The following is a 25,308-nucleotide window of genomic DNA, read 5'->3' on the forward strand; positions in this document are numbered from 1 at the left end:
TATTATCATTACACAATTTTATTATTCTACTATGAGAGATACTAGATACATACTATGACAGCAATTCACTGTAATAGGTACACACATTGTATCTGGCACAAGTTATGAGTAAACTGATTTGGATTTCAAAGACTGACATTATTGTAATGTTTGATATTACAACGATGTGTGATATATTTTTTATCAACGCATATGTTTTTGCAAATGTATGCCTTTATTACTATATGATTTATATTGCCTGAATACTCAACGATGATTAACACCTCAGTTATGTGCTTCTATCAGGGTTGTGGTCAAATACATGACATTTTAAAGTCAATCCAGCAATTGAACAAAAATCCAATTCAATTTGAAAATGTTCCTAATTGCAAAAGCATGTAACAGAATTTGCTTATTCCAGAACTGTAATTTAGATGTAAATAAACATAACCCTGTAGTATCTGTTTAATACTGCAGATAGAATGCTCTGTGTGCCAGAGATGGTACCATTCAGCTTGTCTGGGGATGGCAGGACTTCAACAAAGCCAAAACAGAAAATGATTGGAAGGGGCCTCTTTGCTGTTAAATTAGAGACGTATAAATAGATGACTGTTGTGCCTTGTAACTACTTTAAAATGTGGAACTGTTGCACTAAAAATGCAAACATTGATTTGGTATACAGTTTCAGATTATAAACATTGTCTACTTCATATAGAACAAATTGCACTTGAAATTAACATTTCTTTAAAGATATTGCAAATAAATGCATATTTTCACTTTTTTTCCTGAGACAATCACTGAATTAGATTTCTTCATCTTTAAATGCAGTATTTGAGATGTTATGTATTTCTATCAAATCAAAACTGGAATTTCTACTCAAATCAAAGGTTGTAAAAGTCTACTAGACATTTATAGAATTATTCATACCTAGTTTGATGATTCTGTCATCAGTGAAAACGGTATTGATTTATATAGCTTTAAATTGCATTTTATAGATGTTATTTATTTCTATCAAGTCAACTGGAATTCTTCCTCAAATCAAAGATTGTAAAGCTATGCTAGACATTTATAGAATGAATTATACCTAGTTTGATGTTTCTGTGACAAACGGTGAATTAGTTATTGATTTATACCGCTTTAAATGGCATTTGATAGATTATGTATTTCTATCAAGTCAACTGGAATGTCTACTCAAAACAAGGGTTGTAAAAGTATGCTAGACATTTCTAGAATAAATCATATCTAGTTTGATGATTCTGTGACAAACTGTGAATTAGTTATTGATTTTTACATTTTTAAATGACTTGTGGTGAATGTCTGTTGAATGTCCGAATGTGTGAATATAAAATCAACTTCACCTTGGTGATTCAAACAGACCACACAGAGCCCCAGGACAGCAACACAATTAGACCCAACCAAGTATATCCCATTTAGCAGACGCTTTTGTCCAAAGCGACTTACAAGTCGGCTGGGGCCACTACTTTTTACATATGGGTGGCCCCAGCGGGAATCGAACCCACGATGCTTGGCGTTGCAAGTGCCATGCTCTACCGTCTGAGCCACACAGGACCCAAGTCATGGGAAAACAAAAAGATAATTACTTGACATATTGAAAAGAATTAACAAAAAAAAACAGGCCCTAAACAGGGAGTACACAGTGGCAGAATACCTGACCATTGTGACTGACCCAAAAGTTTAGTAAAGCTTTGACTATGTACAGACTCAGTGAGCATATCCTTGTTATTGACAGGGGCCGCTGTAGGCAGACCTGGTTCTCAAGAGAAGACTATGTGCACACTGCCCACAAAATGAGGTTGAAACTGAACTTCCTAACCTCATGCCAAATGTATGACCATATTAGAGACACATATTTCCCTCAGATTACATAGACCCACAAAGAATTAGAAAACAAATTCAATTTTGATAAATGCCCGTATCTATTGAGTGAAATACCGCAGTGTGCCATCACAGTAGCAAGATATGTGACCCGTTGCCACAGTAAAAGGGCAACCAGTGAAGAACAATCCCCATTGTAAATACCAGCCATATTTATATTTTCCTTTTTGTACTTTAACTATTTGCACATTGTTACATTATATATTTTTTTGCCTTTATTTAACTAGGCAAGCCAGTTAAGAACAAATTCTTATTTTCAATGACAGCCTAGGAACAGTGGGTTAACTGCCTGTTCAGGGGAAGAATGACAGATTTGTACCTTGTCAGCTCGGGGATTTGAACTTGCAACCTTTCAGTTGCTAGTCCAACACTAGGCTACCCTGCCGCCCCAATATAGCCATATTTGAAATGTCTCTATTCCTTTGGCACGTTTGTTAGTGTAATGTTCACTGTTCATTTTGTATTGTTCTTTTCACTTTTGTTTATTATCTATTTCGCTTGCTTTGGCAATGTAAATATATTTCCCATGTCAATAAAGCCCTGAATTAATAGGGATTTCAATGGCCAATGAATGGTCACGTTGTCATGCTGCGTCACGCAATCCCTTCCAGAAATCAGGGATTGAGTCGAGAAACCTGCCTATTTTCCTCGTAATGTCACAATTTCAAAGCTATGCGAGAACAAGTTAATTATCACACACAATATGTGTAATGCTGTGTGTCTTATTCCAGTAATTTATGCAAATGTTGGATTTTTGAGCTCGCACCCAATTGACTCCCATTCACTCCTTGAAGATGTGCGCGCCTTGTCCCAGAATCGCCCAGAATGCACCGCGCGGGCGTTAATACCAATCGAATGGAGTTTACAATTTAATTTCTTAAAAGTATCTCTGGTGAGACCTCAAATTAGCAGGGTCTCGGTAGATCGCACCAGTTAAAAAATATGCTTGAGGGAGCTCACGTAATGACGTCGGTTGGGGTAATGTGGCAATTATTTTAAAACAGATTAGCATGGAATACGATGCCTGGTTTGCTGGCTAGGCAGGAAGGTAAATTAAGCTACGGAGCTAGCTAGCGTAGTTGGCATTGGCCATCTCAATTCACTAACTTTGGGACCCTGCTAGCTAGTTAGGGCTAGAAACAGCGTACAGCTAATGTTAGCTAAGCCAGTCGTTTGTTAAATTATTTTGGGGGACATTGGCTATCAAGATGTCTTCCGTTCAAAGTGAGTTTGTTTATTTGTGCACTTTGATGCAATGATTTTGCTACGGAATTAGCTAGTTACCCACGGCAGTAAATTAACGTTACCCGCGACTGCGGTTTCGCCTGCAAAACCGTGCGTTTAAATCACTGTGGATTTTTTTTTGGACTGATTCTCTGTCATGGCCCGGGGCACTCCCTAGGTTTTTTTCCTCTGCTAGAGGTGGTTATCAAACATTTGGGATGCTGATGAAAGTAGTTGAACAACACTGGAAATCCAAATAAGTGAGACAAGGTAACTCACTGAAACTGAGCAGTAAATCACATATTGACGATCACTCCCTGCACCCTTGTCCAGTAGTTAACTTTCAATGGCAATTAGACTGGGACCCATATGTCTACTATATTCGGTTCATAGGGTGGTAACGTTACGTTAGTATTAAAGAGAAGAACGTTCTCCCATTTGTGTCTCATTGCAGACTCGAATTGCCATGGAGGGGATCGGTGGCGGAAATTTGCAGAAAGTGACTCCTTTAGCTCGAGAATTAACCCGGATCTTCAACGGCTACAATAAACACTCCATACAACTAAAAAATAATCTGAAAGAGACCAACGCATTTTTCCGGGAAATAAAACAGAACTACAGTAATGCCTGCGCATCGGCCGCCAGCTCCGAGGCAGCTGCTCTGGAGGCAGGTAAGATGTGCAGCTCTTCGGATTTGTTACCAATATAATTAACCTTGGCATCATCACAACATAATGTAGAGTAAAACTCCCACATTTCTCAGAATACATCGTGCTTCGCTAAACATGGGTAGGGTTAGGCCTTATTGAATGTCACACACAGTTCTTGAGGTTACATTTATCCACGGTGGCTTCATGCAGCTACAGTACTCATATGCCTGTCATTGAATGACCCTGTGATTATTTTACATTCTACAGTAATTATAATTTTGTTGTCTTACATTTGGATCACAATCAGTGATCCTTTGGGAAAGGAAGTAAATTATACAAATGATAAAGAACATGATAAACACATTTTATTAACATGTAGGCCTATCCTGACTAGCATTTGAGAAACTTATATTCAGAAAAAAAGTGCATTTACTACTTTGGATATGAGTGTCTGCTAAGTTACCAAAAATCTCACACTAAAAAAATACAGATTTTGCCTTTGTTGAGTGACCACTCAACAAACTCTTGAATTGTAATATGATTGTTGCTTCCAGCATAAAGCCCATCGACAAGCCCCGTAAACACATCCGACCACAAACACAGGAAAGTCTGTCACTCTATATTAGCCATAGTTTGAATGGAAACTCTTCTGATTGTGGTCATTCAAGGACGATTGGAAACGGCACAGCAGAATTGATACACATCCCATAATGTTCTAATTGGGAATGTGTGCAAGTTCTGCTGAGGTAGGGCATTTCCTACAGGGCACACAGGGTTCCGACCTGTACTCAATCTATAGACAGTGGTGGGATGGCAAAACAGGTGGATAACTATTATTGGGGTGGCAGGGTAGCCTAGTGGTTAAAGTGTTGGACTAGTAACCAGAAGGTTGCAAGTTCAAATCACCAAGCTGACAAGGTGCCGTTCTGTTCTGCCCCTGAACAGGCAGTTAACCCACTGTTCCTAGACTTGCCTAGTTAAATAAAGGTAAAATAAAAATTAGCTGAACTGTCTTCTGAATGGTTGATGTAGGCTTAAATGTCTTGTATCCCCTGCTGGGAAAAAACAAGATTGTTCTCTCCCAGAAAGAGATTTCCTTGCCAACATGTCGACTGTAGAAAATTCATTAAATAGGATTTTAGAGGGAAAGAATGAAGAGATTAGGACCAGAAAGAATGAAGAGATTAGGACCAGTAAGTCTTTCTCAACAATAGGACATAAAGTGTCACAAATATGCAGAGATTCCCACTTAAGGAACTGAGGCTGAAAGGAAACATGTACTGGTGGTGATAAACATAGAAGTAGTCACTAAACTAGTTGATTTGGGGATTGCCTGACCTCAAAGTAAGTGGGCTGATGAGCAGGGTGTGGGTGTGATTCTCACGTTCCTGTTTAGGAGATTAGTTATTTTGAGCCAAGGTATACTAGTGGTGGTGAGGAGGAGATTACCAAGTCCGGAAGCCACTTCACCATTCATTTTCTGGATTTGGGTTCACTCAAACATTGTTTGAAGCTTTGTTTTACTATTGACAGGTGCAACTGATTTTGGATTGTATATCGATTCGCTGTCCATAAATGTGTCAACTGATGTATTAGTTTGTCTCTGAATTGTTTAATCAAACTTTCTGCTGCCAGCTCCTGATATCAGGGCATAAAAACTACAATCTGTGTCCTGAATTATCCTTGTGTGCATGTGCGCCCAGCTCTATCCAGACCCAAGATTTTCCCTGGCTGAACTAGCTGGCTAGCTGAACTATGCTAGTTTTTGTCCTCATTGCCAAACTTCATAAACATTGCACCCTCAACTTCAATACTCCTTTCCTAGTTATACAATCATCGAACAAAGAAATGTACTGGAAAGAAACTTGAAAATTATTTATTTTGTTGAAAAGTCATGACTGGTTCGAGTTATCATTGCTACTTAACACAGATCTAAGTTCAGTTTTGAGATCCAGCGCCGTCATTTGCGTAGGTTTTGCCGAACTTTTCTTACTGGTCTTGAAAATGTGACAGCTTCTCCCCGCTTGGTTCAATGGGATATGTAGTGATTTTGCCAACACTGCCAGATATGTACAGTATGGTACTCTTCTTTTTTTAGACTCTTTGATTTAAATCAGACTTTATTAGTATAATGAGTTATCCAGGAATGTCAAGTTAATTGACTTGAGAAAATAGCAACTCCACATAATGTCAATGGCTACAATTAATGGCTAAATTACTTCCGGACACAAAGGCTCTACTGAGCTCCTCCTCACCACTGTATACGGCTGTCATTTAAGCCCAACCTTCCTGTCCCAAAGGGATTTCAGTCTACGAAATTTCAGTCTACGACATTCTGTCGCGCTAAAGTTTGTAGAACTATGTAGAGAGCTACTCTGTAGAGCAGGGATGGGCAACTTTTAATGGGGGTGTGGGCTAGAAAAAAATCTGTATTCATCATGTGAGCAGAATATTTTAACAACCCCCTCTTGACAGCAGAGAGAAAATATGTTTTGAAGTTAATTTCCTGAAAGTCTATACGTTTTGCCATGGAGCATAGAGAGAATGTTGCAATTTTAAAGCATGTTTGCTGCAATTCTACACATTCTGTCATGGGGCGGAGAGAAATGTTTGCAGTTTGGAAAATGATATCTGAGTGAGAGTCACGAACATAATTGATGGGGGCCCCCGATTGGTAATTTGACCATGATTACTTTAGTTTAGCCAGCTAACTTATCTAAATAATGTTAGCAGACATGGGCTAATTGACTGCCCAAAAGTAGGAGGACCGCTAGTTGTCCATTTTTAAGGCAGCGGTTCTCAACTGGTGGAATTATTGACATGAAAATGGTGGGACTGTTGTTCCCTTGTCATACAATTGGTACATTTACTATCAATATAGCATTAAAAGTGGTTTTTCGGATTGGATTTTGGCAACATAAAATCACGATGCGAATATTGGATCGCGACCTGGTTCAATTTGGGTACTGAGGTAAAACCAGTTGAAAACCACAGCTTCAAGGTGTGTTTGGGCTTAGTATCTCCACTAGTACACACACACTTGCAGCCACATTTCCAATAATGTTTTCAAACATTCTCATTCTTTCAATCTAGTGCATCTAGAATGTCAAATATCATGGGAAAAGCCAATCTAACCATACCCTTCCCATCAAGTGGGCCTATACAATATGTATGTATCTTTGTCAAACCTTCATAGTAAAGGCTAACAACAAACCACAGTGGTTGTCATGCTAGATGACATGCTTCAAGCTCTAGTAATAGTTTGTTTTGACATTTTTAAAGTGAAAAATCGGAGTCTGTTATTGTGGAATTGCCCTGTAGACAGTACATTAGGTATCTTTTTTAAAATTCATTTCCTGTGGTTCAATCATTCATTGGATTGTTCCTGTATCTATAATGTTTTAGGTCAAACACTAGGCAGGGTAATACCAGATTAACAGTTGCAGAGCAACAGGATGGTGATAGAGGGAGAAAAGAAGGGGTGGGGAGGGAGAAATAAGTGGTATTCCATTTCTGGCCTCTGTTCTTTGTCTGTTGTTTAACTGAAATAGACCATGACTCAGCATCATGGAGGATTATGACCACTTCCTGTGATGAGCCAGGATGAATTGTTTGTTGTTAATATGGGTTGCCACGGAGATGGGTCAGGAGATAACAGATGAGTCTGAGGGGCTTTGAAGTAAACACAATAGATTATCCCTCAGGCCTTTCATATGCCAGAAGTGCAGACAGAGCGATGCCAGACACCAGTTCACAACAGGTCCAGTTAAAGCTGAAGCAAGTTATTTCTGTATTGTAAGCCAATCATTGGAATTTGCTCAAAGATAACGTGGATTGTTTGTTGGTGTTATATAACATTACATTGTATTATCAACATATGCAGATTGTTTCTATGTCTAATACCTGAAGAATAAAGGTTCCTTCCTTACCCCTCCTAAGGGAGAGGCACAATGACCCAAGCCCCCTGGCCCCCAGCACTATTCCCTTCTATACATCAAATCAAACTTTATTTGTCACATGCCCGAACAAGTGTAGACCTTACTGTGAAATGCTTACTTAGAAGCCCTTAACCATTTCTTCAACTGCATTGTAGGTTAAGAAAATATTTACCAAATAAACTAAAGTAAAAAGTAACACAATAAAATAACGAGGCTATATACAGGGGGTACCGGTACCGAGTCAGTGTACATGTTAGTTGAGGCAATTTGTACATGTTGGTAAGGGTGAAGTGACTGCATCGATGATAGTTAGCAGCAGTGTAAAAAAACAATTGGGGGGGCAATGTAAATAGTCTTGTGGCCAGTTGATTAATTGTTCAGCATTCTTATGGCTTGGGAGTAGAAGCTGTTAAGGAGCCTTTTTGATCCTGGACTTGGTGCCCTGGTACCGCTTTCTGTGCGATAGCAGATGACTTGGGTGACTGGAGTCTTTGACAATTTAATGGGTTTTTCTCTGATGCCGCCTATTACATAGGTCCTGGATGGCAGGAAGCTTGGCCCCAGTGATGTACTGGGCTGTACGCACTACCCTCTGTAGCGTCTTATGGTCAGATGCTGAGCAGTTGCTGTACCAGGCGGTGTTGTACCTTCTACATGTTGTATCTTCTCCTCCCAGGTCAGCTGAGCTACGTCTTTTTCCCCCGGCATGAAGAGGAGTTCCTCCACAGCAGCGTGGGCAGCGCCCCCTACATCCTGGTTCTTGGCCAGGACTGTGCCGCACGCTACCAGCTGCTCAACTGCCTGCTGGGGGAGCGGCTCCTGCCCCTAGGTCCCGTGGCGGGCGAGGCCTGCAATGGCGTTCATGGCACGGCCTGCAAGAGGAGGAAGCTGTGCTTCACCCACGGGCGCCAGACGCGGCTCAGCCTGGCGCTGCCCGGCCAGTATGAGCTGGTGCACCAGCTGGCGGCCCACTGTGGGCGCTGGGATACGGTGCCCAGGGAGGATCTGGAGATCCAGGAGGAATGTGAGGACCCCGCCCACAGACTGGCCGAGCTGGAGATCACCCTGCACCACCCTCTGCTACAGGTACACCAGGGTTTCCGTTATCCTTAATTGCTTCTGATAATTGTTTCTGCTGGTGTGAAATGTGTTTAACAGTTTTGATTAGTGATGCACCGATATTACATTTTTGACCGAAACCGATATTTTCCTTGTCGCAAAAAACAATGCTGATATAAAACATTTTAGTGGCCTTTTAAGCATTCTTGTACAGTTGAATAGTTAACACACACACATGGACGCAGCGGTCTAAGGCACTGCATCTCAGTGCAAGAGGCATCACTACAGTCCCTGGTTTGAATCCAGGCTGTATCACATCCGGCCGTGATTGGGAGTCCCATAGGGCGGCGCACAATTGGCTCAGTGTCGTCTGGGGTAGGCCGCCATTGTGAATAAGAATTTGTTCTTAACTGACTTGCCTAGTTAAATAAAGGTTACACACACACACACCACGCTGACAACGTTATTTTGTTGGCATTTATATATGTCCCCATTACCAGTAAAACATAATCAAAATATTTCTTTCACTTGCTGTGCTGTTTCGTTGTTCAGGATTTCTACGGAGCGCCATTTGGGTCTTTGCATGTCAAAAAAGATACATCAAGTAACACTGTTTGACGTGTCAAATAAGCTCGCTTACCTGAATATGACTGCACGTCACAATAATTGAATGCGTTCATGCATTCATACTTTTACATAGTTATTACAAATTGATTACACTATCACTCAAATTTCATGTCACAACGATTCATTGATACATATGCTATGATGCTGGTAGTTGTCTCGCGCACCTACAGTGCTGGTCATTTAAAAAAAAGCTAGCTAGCTGATGGATGCGAACAATGTTCTTCCCAAAAAATGGCAAAACGAAAATCTGTTTCAGTAGCTATAGTTGGCCAGCTTAATAGCTATGTGTCATCTAAAATAACCCTAATTTATAAGACAGTTCTTATTTGATTAACGGTGGTCGGACCCATCCGTGAAGCTAGCCACAATATGGATTAGCCACAATGGAGAACTTTGTGGTTAGCCTTCAAAATAAAAGTATGTCATTGACAGTGACGCAAATAGTATAATTATGCCATAATTGAATAGATCATGCTAAACGAGGTTGGAATGTTATATAAAATCAACAAAAGACAATTTGTTAATTTGACAATCTGAAGTAACATTGGATGTATTATACTTTAGAATTGCATTGTGGGCATACTTATTTCACTGTGCAGTCTTGCCTATGGATTGTGGATCAATGACATGGGGTATCAGTCTACTCCGTGACACCCAGAGAACATTACTGTCGTAGCTCTTATTGCGGGACTCTGAAACAACTGGGAATTGAGCCACATTTATTGTTAACCTATGTGTATTGAACACTATTCCTGAGGAAAAACAATACTGTGAATGTTTTGGAGTCTATCTCTGAGGAGGATGTTGGGGGGGGGGGAAATATCTTGCATATTGGGTAGACTGATGCCCCGTTTCATTGATCCCCAATCCTTAAGTAAAGATGTACAGTGCAATATGAATGTCAATACACACCATAGGCTGACTGGGGAGGTGATTTCACACACTCACAGTTCCAAGATAAGAGCTACAATGCTCATTTTTTGTGTAAACTCTAAACAGTTGTGTTCTGTGGGTGTCACCGAGTAGACTGATACCCCATTTCATTGCTTCACATTCCAACCTTTAACATTATATAGTCTAAATATGACATGATTCCTTCTGCATCACTTTCAAAGAGGTACTTTTATTTTGAAGGCAAACTGCAAATTCCACTATTGTGCCCTATCCTTATTGTGGCTAGCTTCACAACACAACCCGGTCCGGTTGAGCCTCACAAGCCAGATGAAGCTAGCCGGCTGCTTATAATGTTAGCTTTGGGCGACAGGGTTAAGTAGCTGGCTAGCTATTTATTTTCATGAAGTACAATTTCAATAGGCAAACAACAAGTGGCTACTTAGCTAGTACTTACTCACAAGGATTCCTAAATCATTGCTAAGTATAGTGAAAATAACTGCAGTTTCTACTGGTCATTGTTTACAGGCTAGTTGTATTGGTGCTAGCTAGGTACCAAGCTAAAGCTAGCTAGCTACCCCAGTTGCGGTCAAACAAATAATGCTTTATTACTAACCTGGTATTGTTAACACATTGTTTGTGGCTGGTGTTTGCTTGTTTGCAGACTTTTTTTGTACAGTTTTGACAGTGCTACTGATAGTAGTGGTGGCGCTTGGATTGCTCGTGCAAATTCAGAAAACACAACATTCTATAATTGAACTGTTATTTGACATATCTTTTTTGACAAGCAAAGACCCAAACGGTGTTCCATAGTATGTCGTGAAACTAATAGCAGTGACGCTATTACTGTGTAACTCCGGTAGGGCAACATCTGGAAAAATAGCGCACTTGGTAACGTTAGTGTGTACTGGTGCTCGACCAGTTGCGAAAGCCAACATCACCCACAAGAGAGCGGGGAAATAAATTCCATTATCTTGGCGTTAATGGATTTCGCCTTTTGAGTTGTCTTGCTGAAGTTCTTACACTATCAAATGATTGCTTGACTTGTTGACTGCTCGATCCACACAGCAGACATTATGGGCTAGGTTAGGAATGCTGTGTTGAACGTGAAGCGCAATTTTACGTGGTGTCATTACGTCATGTATCTACGTTTTATATAGGTATGCACGTCAGCTTTGGCATCAGTTTTGCACTGGCTTAACAAGACATTGGACTGATACCGATGTTGGCATTTTTAGCAGATATCGTCCAATTCCGATATGTTAACTGATATATTGTGCATCCCTAGTTTTGATGGCCATGATTAAAATAACTACTTTTTATTTCTCAACTTTATTCGAATATTTCTGAAATGCATATTGTTATTTGGTAGCACACTTTGTTTTTCTTCGACTCAAACCCCATTCGATGCATGGAACGGATGTGGGTGGGGCTAGGTCTACATAAGGGTGCTAATTTGAAAAGAAACTCACAAAAGCTCAAGGCCGATACGTAAAGCTTAAAGAGCAGTGATCCTATCAAGAGTTGTGGGTGGGTTCCTAATCATTTTCCATCTCAACTGCTACCATGCACCTGCAAAAACGATAGCTCAGATGTGCGAGAGCCTTTTGAATTACTCAATTGGTAATTGCAGAGCTCCTCCATTCATGAACATAGGTGATGTGCTGATAGGCAGACTAACACTTTGCAATGTGAGCTGGAGGTAGTAAGCATTTTGAAAGTATTCAGGCCCCTTGACTTTATCCACATTTTGTTACATTAGTCGTATTCTAAAATGTATTAAATAGTTTTTTCCCCCTCAATCTATAAGCAATACCCCATAATGAAAAATCAAAAACAGGTTTTTGGAATTTTTACAAATGTAAACTCAGCAAAAAAAGTGTCCTTTCACTGTGAACTGTTTATTTTCAGCAAACTTAACATGTATAAATATTTGTATGAACATAATATTCAACAACTGACATCAACTGAACAAATTCCACAGACATGTGACTAACAGAAATTTAATAATGTGTCTCTGAACAATGGAAGGGGGGGCACCCACCAGCTACATTAAGTACTGCAGCGCATCTCCTCATGGACTGCACCACATTTTCCAGTTCTTGCTGTGAGATGTTACCCCATTCTTCCACAGAGGCACCTGCAAGTTCCCGGACATTTCTGAGGAGAATGGCCCTAGCCCGCACCCTCCGATCCAACAGGTTCCAGACGTGCTCAATGGGATTGAGATCCGGGCTCTTCGTTATCCTGTTGGAAGGTGAACCTTCGCCCCAGTCTGAGGTCCTAAGCACTCTAGAGCAGGTTTTCATCAAGGATCTCTATACGTTGTTCCGTTCATCTTTCCCTCGATCCTGACTAGTCTTCCAGTCCATGCCGCTGAAAACATCCGCACAGCATGATGACACCACCACCATGCTTCACTGTAGGGATGTTGCCAGGTTTCCTCCAGACGTGATGCTTGGCATTCAGGCTAAAGACTTCAGCTAAAGGCTGTCATGTGCCTTTTACGGACTAGTGGTTTCCGTCTGGACACTACCATAAAGGCCTGATTGGTGGAGTGCAGCAGAGATGGTTGTCCTTCTGGAAGGTTTTTTGCACAGGAACTTTAGAGCTATGTGTTAGTGACCATCGGGTTTTTGGTCACCTCCCTGACAAAGGCCCTTCTACCCCGATTGCTCAATTTTGCCGGGCTGCCAGCTCAAGGAAGAGTCTTGGTGATTTCTAACTTCTTCCATTTAAGAATGATGGAGGTCACTGTGTTCTTTGAGACCTTCAATGCTGCAGAAATGTTTTGGTACCCTTCCCCAGATCTGTGCCTCAACACAATCCTGACTCGGAGCTCTACGGATAATTCACTTTGACCTCATGGCTTGGTTTTTGCTCTGACATGTACTGTCAACTGTGGAACCTTCTATAGACAGGTGTGTGCCTTTCCAAATCATGTCCAATCAATTGAATTTGCGACAGGTGTACTCCAATCAAGTTGTATAAACATCAAGGATGATCAATGGAAACAGGATGCACCTGAGCTCAATTTAAAGTCTGAATACATAGCATTTTATTTGTAATACTTTTGCAAAAAATGTCCAACCGGTTTTCGCTTTGTCGTTATGGGGTATTGTGTGTAGATTGATGAACAGTTTTATTTTTATTTCATCAATTTTAGAATAATGCTGTAACGTACAATTTGGAAAAATGGAAGTGGTCTGAATACATTTGGACATTTTCCAGCAACAGCCATGTTTGCAACCAATAATTGTGACTTAGATTGAAAACTAACTATATAACAACATTATGGTAATAATAAACTGGGTAAATTAATATGGCATTGTCCTCCTCACAATACAGGTGTGTGCATATTCAATAGGATTGTGCATGCATTATTATTGAGCTTGTTTTGGCTGATAGTACAGTGTATGGTTCTACAGATGACAATCTGTTTGCTTTCCATTTTGGACTTAATTAATTTGCTGATCAACAGGGTAGCCTAGTGGTTAGAGCGTTGGACTAGTAACCGGAAGGTTGCGAGTTCAAACCCCCGAGCTGACAAGGTACAAATCTGTCGTTCTGCCCCTGAACAGGCAGTTAACCCACTGTTCCTAGGCTGTCATTGAAAATAAGAATGTGTTCTTAACTGACTTGCCTGGTTAAATAAAGGTAAAATTTAAATTTGCGTAGGACATAATATATCCACTGCTGTTAGTTTGAGAATATAAAATAACATCTATTCAATGCAACTTATTTTTGTTGTCATTTTCCTTCAGCTGTCAGGAAGCATCTCTATAAACAACCCAGGATGAAATTTGAAACAACTCAATTGGATAGTAACACCATCTGTCAAGAAATGGGCGTGTTGTAACTTGATCCTATGCTACGACTGGATAGAGTGAAGCTGTAACTCTGCTTCCTTTCACATCTCTCTCCATTGCTCATGTCACTTGGTGTTGTTCACTGCTGCTATGAGAACTAGCTCAATGGCGATTCCGTTTGCTACCAAGCCATAAATGTTCATAAGGTGAAATGACGATGGAAGTTCTGTCTGAATGGCTCATATCTGCCCATAGTTTGAGAAGTGAGAATGCACACAGGTGTGCTGATCTACAGCTTTCTTGGTCCATAAATATTCCACTTTTTTATTTTGGAATTTTTAAACACATCTTTCTTTCCCTATTATGACAATCATCTAATCTGACTATCAACTGTCAATTTACAGATACGATTATGGCTGGTCAGATCAGCACACTAGTAAATACATTGAACAAAAATATAAATGCAACATGTAAAGTGTTGTTCCCATGGATCATGAGCTGAAATCTAATCCCAGAAATGTTCCATATGTATAAAGTTTATTTCTCTCCAATGGTGTGTACAAATTTGTCTACATCCCTGTTAGTGAGCATTTCTCCTTTACCAAGATAATTCATCCACCTGACAGGTGTGGCATATCAAGAAGCTGATTAAACAGCATGATCATTACACAGGTGCACCTTGTGCTGAGGACAATAAAAAGCATTCCCATCAGAGCTGTTGCCAGAGGATTTAGTGTTTATTTCTCTACTATAAGCCACCTCGGTCATCTCAGAGAATTTGGCAGTACGTCCAACCAGCCTCACAACCGCAGACCCAGTGTAACCACGCCAGCCCAGGACCTCCACATCCGGCTTCTTCACCTACGGGATTGTCTGAGACCAACCACTCGGACAGTTGATGAAACTGGTTTCGCACACCCGAGGAATTTCTGCTCAAACTGTCAGAAACCGTCTCCGGGAAGCTCATCTGCGTGCTTGTCATCCTCACCAGGGTCTTGACCTGACTGCAGTTCAGCATTGTAATGAACTTCAGTGGGTAAATGCTCATCTTTGATGGCCACTGGCACGCTGGAGAAGTTTGCTCTAAACTGATTTAATCCTGGTTTTAACTGTCTGTGGCAGACCGCGTGTATGGCTTCGTGTGGGTGAGCGGTTTGCTGATGTCAACATTGAACAGAGTGTCTCATGGTGGGGTTATGGTGCAGGCAGGCATAATCTATAGACAATGTACACAATTGCATTTTATCAATGGCAATTTGAGAGCACAGATACCGCAACGAGATCCTGAGGCCCATTGTCATGCCATTCAGCCACCGCCAACACCTTGAGTTTCAGCATAAGGATGCACGGCCCCATGTCGCATGGGTCTGTACACAATTCCTGGAAGCTGAAAATTTCCATTGCCTGCATACTCACCAGACATGTCATCCATTGAGCATGTTTGTGATGCACTGGATTGACGTGTATGAACGCGTTTTCCAGTTCTCACCAATATCAAGTAATTTCCGTTGGCAACAGCCATTAAAGAGGAGTGGCACAACATTCCACAGTCACATTCAACAGCCTGATCAACTCTATGCGAAGGAGATGTCTCGCTGTGTGAGGCAAATGGTGGTTACACCAGACAGATACTGAGTGGTTTCTGATCCATGCCCCAACTTTTTGTTTTTAATTGTTATGTGACCAACCGATGCATATGTATTCCTAGTCATGTGAAGTACATAGACTAGGGGCTAATGATTTTCTTTCAGTTTTATTTTTTTTATTTTACCTTTATTTAACTAGGCAAGTCAGTTAAGAACAAATTCTTATTTTCAATGACGGCCTAGGAACAGAGGGTTAACTGCCTGTTCAGGGGCAGAACGACAGATTTGTACCTTGTCATTGTATTTGAACTTGCAACCGTTTGGTTACTAGTCCAACACTCTAACCACTAGGCTACCCTGCTGCCCCAGGCTCAGTCAAATCTTTGAAATTTTGCATTTTATATTTTTATTCAGTGTGGCTAATTTTACACCGCAAGTCAGATGTCTCTTTGCCAAAAATGGTTCTGTGTTTGTAAACCAGCTAATATTAGCAAGCTACGTTGGCTATTAGCTCCTATATGACAACTCAGCACCATATTTATCTAGCCGGGTAGCTCGCAAAGTAGCTGATCTAGCTTGCTAGCACCACAGATGGGGCGGCAGTGTAGCCTAGTGGTTAGAGCGTTGGACTAGTAACCGAAAGGTTGCAAGTTCAAATCCCCGAGCTGACAAGGTACAAATCTGTCGTTCTGCCCCTGAACAGGCAGTTAACCCACTGTTCCTAGGCCGTCATTGAAAATAAGAATTTGTTCTTAACTGACTTGCCTAGTAAAATAAAGGTAAAAAAAAAAAGTCACATAGCTATATGCTTAGCTAGCTTGCTTATTGCATGCATGTCAGGGCATGTTGACACAAGCCTTATTAGTAAATTCACTAATATTTGTAACAGGAGTTGGATTTTGGGCACTGTGTCAATTCATCAATTTCTCAATGCTGCACCTTTGTTGGAGATTGAGCCGCCATGCTTCTGCTGCTGATTTTCCCAGCTAGACATTCCTCGGCATTGTGCAGTGCTCATGGCTCAGGCGGTGAGTGGCGGCTGGCATAGTCCCTCTACATCGCAAAGCTGGTGCTATCGTCAAAGCTGGTAGAGAAGGGCCGATAGCCTAGAAAAGGCCAATATCAGCCAGATATATTGAACCAGACGATTATCGGTCGTTCTTTAGTCATCTTACGTAGAAAATAGTCCTGATAATATAGACCTAGGTCTACATAATATCCAAACAACTAACACATTCATCAATTTTGAGTCATTTTAATTGTGAAGTCATGTCTTTCTACTCAATACCGAAACTAATTTTACCAAGTTGTTAAAAGTATTTATAATTCTAAGTGTATTTTGGATGTAATCAAAGCATTAGAATGTTCTCGAGGCCACTAGTATTTACCCTGGGGAAGCCCCCCCCGGCACGGAGCACCCTGGCTGGCTACTTTTTTATGTACTTGCGGAAGAAACATTAGTCACACAGTCAGCTATTCAATATCTGCACTGCCTGCGGGTAGAAGCAGTCTCCAACCAGGTGGTTTGAGATTGCCTGACGGACCGTAGGGGTGACAACAGTTAGTGAATGGGGTCCTTGGATAGAGGTTCTTGTTTGGATGCAATTTGGACATGTGAGGAGGAGGATTCTGATGGTGGGAGTATGTTTACCATGTAAGCCTACAAATAGCACAGAGTAGCAGGATTAATGGTAAAGGCTCCTTTTACATTTTGGTATGCTCATTGCCGTTACAGCATTGATATTATAAATGCCTGTTTAGTTTGCACATGAGTGAGTTTCTGACTTTGCCGTTACCGTCACCCCACTGATGATACGTTAGTTTGTTCTCTAATGGGAACTAGAAGGGTAGGCTTGTTTTTAATATTTCTCTCCAGGCTGGAAATGTAGCTTTCACACATGGCTTAGCTGACACACAGATTACTGCAGAGTAGATTTTTCATGTTAGTCAGAACTCTCCCTCTCTGGGTTCAATTTCTTTCTGTGGCACCAGGAAAATGTGGTGTGGTGTTGCATACAGAGGACTCGTTGACTCCTGTACCAGGTGGATAGACATGTAGCCCATCTTGCTCGGCTGATCAACATGCCTTGGTGGGTGGAGTGCACTGTGCTCACTTGTCACGTGCTGGCCAAAAAAAGTAGCGCTTAATCCTTCAAACAAAGGCCTCGCTTAGCTGGTCGTCGACAGGCCCCAGACAGCCCTGCAGGCATTGCCTGCACTGCTTTGTCGGCCGCCTGGCCCCCCGCCCACCCTCAACCACTTAATGGCCCTGATCTGATGCGATTCACATGACCAGGGCACAACTTCCAAACCCTTCGCTGTGATGACGTTTCCATGGTTATGCCCAGATGCCTCCCTGAAGGCACTGTTTATTAGCGCATGTCATGGTTTACCTTTTTTTTTTTTTTTTTTTTTTCTAATATCAAGCTTATTATTTGGAGCCCAAAATGAGCTTATACATGTCAGGTTGCCCTGTTATTGGTTTTGGTCTCTTTTTTTGTGTTAAATTGTCAAGGCAGGATTTTGAGTATGAATGGAGCAGTGACAGAGCCAGACTAAGTCTATATGTGACGATCTGTGTGATTACTTACACACATGAGTAAATATTAAGTGGAGGTGCTCCTGTACCCATCTTATTTTTCCTCTTTTGTTTTCAGTGTTAAAGGAAAGTCTGATTGGGCTCCCGAGTGGCACAGCGGTCTAAGGCACTGCATCTCAGTGCTAGAGGCCTCACAGACCCTGGTTTGATTCCAGGCTGTATCACAACCGGATGTGATTGGGAGTCCCATAGGACGGTGTACAATTGGCCCAGCGTTGTTAGGGCCTGCCAGGGTAGTCAGTCATTGTAAATAAGATTTTGTTCTTAATTGACTTGCCTAGTAAAATAAGATATATGGTAGGCTAGATGGGGAGCTATTGCTATTGTTTACTCAATGAAAGACACCTTACCTTAGAAGCTGTCAAATTGGGCTGTAATGTAACGTTTTATACACTTGTCAACCTGGTTTAAACTTCTCATGATAATTCAAACGCATGTGCCAGGACGGGTAGGTGGGCTAAGATGTGGTTTAATTATGTAGTCAGAGCAGTGGTTCAGAGGTGTACCCAGCTGCTGTTTACTCAGGGGCTAGAGGCAGGCAGGGAAGCAGCTCTCAGCCCACTGTGACATTCACACAGCCATGGCAGAATTGTAACGCCCCATTTTGGGAGACCAGTAGAGGAAAGCACTAACTCTCTAATTACCTCCCCACCCCATCTCCCCTGGACTCCCCACACAGAACTGGGATAGTGCTAACCTTTGGATGCGTGTTTCAGAGCTACGTTACCTCTCCGACATTAGTCTGCCACACATTCATATAGCCTAGAATGTCCTGCTTGTTTTCAACAATCGGTCGAGACATCTTTAGCATAGACTATCCAAGTATGCTATTATTGGAGAATGCTGTTTTGAAGTGACACATTAAAGTTTGACAGCATGTTAGATGTCTCTATCTAGACAACTTGTCAGACTGAAAGGGGAAAAGATATGCAGATTGCGGGTTGAAACAGTCCATTGTCTGATATAGCTGTGATCAAGTAGCCCACAGATATTCAGCTGTTGGACTACATTTGGAAATAGATTGTATTATGAAAATTCAAACATTCTATTTATTTTGATAGCCTAAAATTTTTTGTTTACAACCGATCTTTGTTCCAAAGAAGCTGCTCAGTTGGCCACAGCTCTTGTTTCTTGGAGACAGGACTAACTGCCTCCTTTGTGTGGCTGTGTTTGTCATTTCTCTCTCTTTTACACTGTGCTCCCCCCTCATTTCTTTCCCTCTCTCATTCTATTTCTGTTACTGTATAATTCATCAAAAGTGGAGCAAAAATGTTTTCTTGCTTGGTTTTCTGTTGCCCTCCCATACCCTTTCCCATGACCAGACTGTTTGTGTTTATGGGGGATGGCACTCATTTATGTCCTAGTTAGAAACTGTTATGTGACTGTTGTACACTACTACCACGATCTTGTTGATGATTGTATGTTGGAGCCAATGGTGATTGGAGAAATATTGTGTACTCCCCTCTGTTTGCTCAACCTAAATTTTTGGATTAAAAAAACTAATCCCGGAGAATTAGCCTTTTGATAAGTGTTTAGATTTCTCCACAACATTTATATAAGTGTCTGAGTGCTGCTAGGACCATTTGAATGACTGAAGTATCTTCCCTGTTCTGTCAGGAGGCGAAAATCATGGTGGTGCCGTGCCCCAGTGTCCAGCCTATCGAGGAGGCCCTGGAGGACTGCACGCGTAACGTGGTTCCCATCATACTCTATGCGCTCAACCAGGACACCCTCACTGCCGAGCAGGTGGCCGAGCTGAGGAAAGTCAAAGATACGCTCCCCTTCCCCATCTTCTTCATCCGTATCTCAGCCGAGGCCTCCCCCGAGCCCAGCCGGCGCCTGGAGAGGGAGAAGAGCCCTCTTTACAAGCAACTGCTGTCCCTAGGCTTTCTCAGTACCCCAGTAGGGAACTGTTCCTGCGGAGCCCCCTCCCAGACGCCCAGCCTGGCCACCAAGCCCCAGAGCGTACTGGGGGAGGCCTTTGAGAGGCTACACCGCCTCCTGGTGCCCTTCACCCGCCAGGTGCTCCACTTCCAGCATGTGGAGGCAGCTAACCTGCTCAACGGGGTGCACTGCCGCTGCCTCGACCTCTTCATCAACCAGGGGAGTAGAGGGACTTCTGTGTGGGATTCAATCAATTAGCTAATTAAATCTATATAGTGTCACAGAAAGTTGTTTAATTTGGAGTAGAGAAAAATGATAGTGGTGGCAGAGACTGACTTATCCTTCTCTCCCTGGCTGCAGGCCTTTGACATGCAGAGGGACCTGCAGATCACGCCGCGGCGGCTGGAGTACACGCGGGAGAAGGAGGGCGAGTTGTTCACCTCCCTGATGGCCATTGCCAACCGCAAGCAGGAGGAGATGAAGGAGATGATCGTGGAGACGCTGAGCAGCATGAAGGAACAGCTGCTGGAGGATGCTGCCAACCTGGAGTTCACAGGTACAAAGGCCAACGAAAGACTGATGCTGTCAAAAGTCTCTTAGATAATAGCATACCATAGCATGACACTGAGTTGACAAGACACAATCTTGAGGTGACCTGTGTAGGACCTTAATTGTTAATGTGGGACATACAGCTCACACAAAAAGTAGATGCAACCAAAGACATGATTAGTTGCAAAATGCAGAAGTGTCAAATATTTGGCATGGTGGGGGGAGAGAGGGAGGAAGATCCATTGTTCAGTCAGCAGCAGGTGTCAATATGGTACTTTGCCAAAAACATTGAATACCACTTGACAGATTACAAATTATGCATTTAATGTTAGAAAGACCATTTAGCCTACTTGAAAAATGTCACTGTGGAATTTCACCACATTCTTTCACTCACGCTTTCATTCAATGTCTTTCTCTGACCTCACAGACCTCATAGTGGCGACCAATGGAGAGCCAGTTACTTCAAAGGTTATAAAATCCTGCATCCACCAGATCCAGGAGCTGATAGTTGTGAGGTTAAACCAAGCGGTGGCCAACAAGCTGATCAGCTCTGTAGACTACCTGAGGGAGAGCTTTGTAGGAACCCTTGAGCGCTGTCTAAACAGCCTGGAGAAGTCCAACATGGAGTCCTCCGTCCACAACGTCACCTCCAACCATCTCAAACAGGTGTGTGTGTAAAGTCACAACATTAGCTAATAGGATTCCTCAAAAGACAACGTAAAAGACTATGTAATTACATTTTTCCCACGAGACAGTTGTTTTAATTTAAATAACAACATCTTGTTCTGTTTTCTCTCCATCTCTCTTCCTGTCTTGGTCAGATCCTTAACGCTGCCTATCACGTGGAGGTGACCTTCCATTCAGGATCCTCTGTTACGAGACTTGTCTGGGAGCAGATCAAACAAGTAACAATTCCCAGTCAAGCCTCTGGAATATGATTTTTTTTAAATAGTAGTTTTTTGGAATAACAACAACCTTGATTTGTCATTAGCAAAATAGCAACTCACAAATGCTCTCTCTCCCGCTTTCTCTCCTCCCCTACGAAGATCATCCAGAGGATAACGTTTGTGAACCCTCCTTCCATCACACCAGAGTGGAAGAGAAATGTGGCCCAGGATGCCATAGAGAGCCTGAGTGCTGCCAAGCTGGCGAAGAGTATCTGCTCCCAGTTCAGAACACGCCTCAACAGCTCCCACGACGCTTTTGCTGCCTCCCTGCGACAGGTACACCAACCCAGCCTCGGCTAACGTTTTTGTCTCAACTGGAAACCTTGTTTTTCATGCACTTCACACTCTCCATCTGGTTTTGCCTTGGCTGCTACTTTCCCAGCGGGAAAAACCGTTTGCAATTATGTTAAAATGAACTATCAACCATTTTCTTGTTGTGATAATGACATTTCAACCAGTTTTGCCAGGTTCTGTTCATGCTATGTCTTGGGACTCTCAGCCTGCTTACTTGCAATGTCTCACTTAAGCCACTTGTCAGTCATGGCTTTTGTTTTGCAACAAGTTTGATTTTCTTTTTGAATTTCTTTGATCTCAGTGATCAAATTGCTGTGAGGGTTGTCGCCACGACTGAGAATGTGATTGTCATGATTGCTAAAGACCCACACTTTTTTTTTTCCTGATGTTGTTATGTGGAGGAATGTCGTAAACATTTGTTGGAGCATACTGAGAAGCTGTTTGTTTTGTACAATTGCCTATGAGATTTCAACCAATAACATGTATATGTGTAGCTGGAGGAAGGTCACACAGGGCGGTTGGAGCGTACTGAGGACCTGTGGCTGCGTGTGAGGAAAGACCACGCCCCACGGCTGGCCCGCCTGTCTCTGGAGAGCCGCTCCCTCCGAGATGTGCTGTTGCATGGTGAGTCTCTCGCTCTCATATTTATATACAGTGCCTTGCGAAAGTATTCAGCCCCCTTGAACTTTGCGACCTTTTGCCACGTTTCAGGCTTCAAACATAAAGATATAAAACTGTATTTTATTTTGAAGAATCAACATCAAGTGGGACACAATCATGAAGTGGAACGACATTTATTGGATATTTCAAACTTTTTTAACAAATCAAAAACTGAAATTGGGAGTGCAAAATTATTCAGCCCCCTTAAGTTAATACTTTGTAGCGCCACCTTTTGCTGCGATTACAGCTGTAAGTCGCTTGGGGTATGTCTCTATCAGTTTTGCACATCGAGAGACTGACATTTTTTCCCATTCCTCCTTGCAAAACAGCTTGAGCTCAGTGAGGTTGGATGGAGAGCATTTGTGAACAGCAGTTTTCAGTTCTTTCCACAGATTCTCGATTGGATTCAGGTCTGGACTTTGACTTGGCCATTCTAACACCTGGATATGTTTATTTTTGAACCATTCCATTGTAGATTTTGCTTTATGTTTTGGATCATTGTCTTGTTGGAAGACAAATTTCCGTCCCAGTCTCAGGTCTTTTGCAGACTCCATCAGGTTCTTCCAGAATGGTCCTGTATTTGGCTCCATCCATCTTCCCATCAATTTTAACCATCTTCCCTGTCCCTGCTGAAGAAAAGCGGGCCCAAACCATGATGCTGCTACCACCATGTTTGACAGTGGAGATGGTGTGTTCAGAGTGATGAGCTGTGTTGCTTTTACGCCAAACACAACGTTTTGCATTGTTGCCAAAAAGTTCAATTTTGGTTTCATCTGACCAGAGCACCTTCTTCCACATGTTTGGTGTGTCTCCCAGGTGGCTTGTGGCAAACTTTAAACAACACTTTTTATGGATATCTTTAAGAAATGGCTTTCTTCTTGCCACTCTTCCATAAAGGCCAGATTTGTGCAATATACGACTGATTGTTGTCCTATGGACAGAGTCTTCCACCTCAGCTGTGGATCTCTGCAGTTCATCCAGAGTGATCATGGGCCTCTTGGCTGCATCTCTGATCAGTCTTCTCCTTGTATGAGCTGAAAGTTTAGAGGGACGGCCAGGTCTTGGTAGATTTGCAGTGGTCTGATACTCCTTCCATTTCAATATTATCGCTTGCACAGTGCTCCTTGGGATGTTTAAAGCTTGGGAAATCTTTTTGTATCCAAATCCGGCTTTAAACTTCTTCACAACAGTATCTCGGACCTGCCTGGTGTGTTCCTTGTTCTTCATGATGCTCTCTGCGCTTTTAACGGACCTCTGAGACTATCACAGTGCAGGTGCAATTATACGGAGACTTGATTACACACAGGTGGATTGTATTTATAATCATTAGTCATTTAGGTCAACATTGGATCATTCGGAGATCCTCACTGAACTTCTGGAGAGTTTGCTGCACTGAAAGTAAAGAGGCTGAATAATTTTGCACGCCCAATTTTTCAGTTTTTGATTTGTTTAAAAAGTTTGAAATATCCAATAAATGTCGTTCCACTTCATGATTGTGTCCCACTTGTTGTTGATTCTTCACAAACAAATACAGTTTTATATCTTTATGTTTGAAGCCTGAAATGTGGCAAAAGGTCGCAAAGTTCAAGGGGGCCGAATACTTTCGCAAGGCACTGTATACAGTGCCTTGAAAGCATTCAGCCCCCTCGACTTTTTCCACATTTTGTTACAACCTCGGCAATCTACACGCAATACCCCATAATGACAAAGCGAAAACCTAGATTTTTTCTATTTGCAAATGTATTAAAAAGATGCCTTATTTACGTAATTTTTCAGACCCTTTGTTATGATACTCAAAATTGAGCTCAGGTACATCCTGTTTCCATTGATCATCCTTGAGATGTTTCTACAACTTGATTGGAGTCCACCTGTGGTAAATTCAATTGATTGGATATGATTTGGAAAGGTACACCTGTCTATAAGGTCCCACAGTTGACAGTACATGTCAAAGCAAAAACCAAGCCAGGAGGACGAAGAAATTGTCCGTAGAGCTCTGAGATAGGATTGATGGGAGAACTTTCCAGAAGGACAACAATCTTTGCAACATTGACGGTCCCCAAGAACACAGTGGCCTCCATCATTCTTAAATGGAAGAAGTTTGGAACCACCAAGTCTCTTCCTAGAGCTGGCTGCCTGGCTAAACGGAACAATCAGGGTAGACGGACCTTGGTCAGGGAGGTGACATAGAACCCGATAGTTACTCGGACAGAGCTCTAGAGTTCCTCTGGAGATGGTTGTCCTTCTGCAAGTTTCTCCCATCTCTGCAACACTCCACCAATCAGGCCTTTAGGATAGTGGCCAGACGGACGCCACTCCTCAGTAAAAGGCACATGACAGCCCGCTTGGAATTTACCCAAAGGCACCTAAATACTCTCAGACCATGAGAAACACATTTCTCCGGTCTGAATAAACCAATATTGAACTTGTTGGTCTGAATGCCAAGTGTCACTTCTGGAGGAAACCTGGCACCATCCCTACGGTGAAGCATGGTGGTGGCAGCTTTAAGTTCTGGGGATGTTTGTCAGCAGCAGGGACTGGAGACTAGTCAGGATCGAGGCAAAGATGAATGGAGCAAAGTACAGAAGTCTTTGATAAAAATCTGCTCCAGAGCGCTCAGGACCTCAGGCTGGGGTCGAACATGATCACACATCTCGGGAGAGACCTGAAAATAGCTGTGCAGCAGCAACGCTCCCCATCCAACCTGACATAGCTTGAG

At 42.2% G+C, this 25,308-nt stretch overlaps 1 protein-coding gene across 1 annotated transcript in view; it reads left to right on the plus strand.

Annotated features, from left to right (window-relative positions):
* The first annotated feature begins 2,704 nt into the window (after positions 1–2,704).
* The window catches only part of dstyk (dual serine/threonine and tyrosine protein kinase), a 50,026-nt gene continuing 27,422 nt past the window's right edge, over positions 2,705–25,308 (plus strand). The window contains exons 1-9 of the mRNA XM_064966321.1: positions 2,705–3,369; positions 3,554–3,770; positions 8,364–8,773; positions 19,876–20,379; positions 20,503–20,698; positions 21,119–21,357; positions 21,513–21,596; positions 21,738–21,914; positions 22,427–22,556. Of these exons, the coding sequence (XP_064822393.1) occupies positions 3,566–3,770; positions 8,364–8,773; positions 19,876–20,379; positions 20,503–20,698; positions 21,119–21,357; positions 21,513–21,596; positions 21,738–21,914; positions 22,427–22,556 (1,945 nt within the window). The 5' untranslated portion in view covers positions 2,705–3,369; positions 3,554–3,565. The remainder of the gene's footprint in view (positions 3,370–3,553; positions 3,771–8,363; positions 8,774–19,875; positions 20,380–20,502; positions 20,699–21,118; positions 21,358–21,512; positions 21,597–21,737; positions 21,915–22,426; positions 22,557–25,308) is intronic.

The sequence above is a fragment of the Oncorhynchus masou genome, chromosome 5 (genome assembly GCF_036934945.1).
Source record: "Oncorhynchus masou masou isolate Uvic2021 chromosome 5, UVic_Omas_1.1, whole genome shotgun sequence".
Taxonomy (NCBI): domain Eukaryota; kingdom Metazoa; phylum Chordata; class Actinopteri; order Salmoniformes; family Salmonidae; genus Oncorhynchus; species Oncorhynchus masou.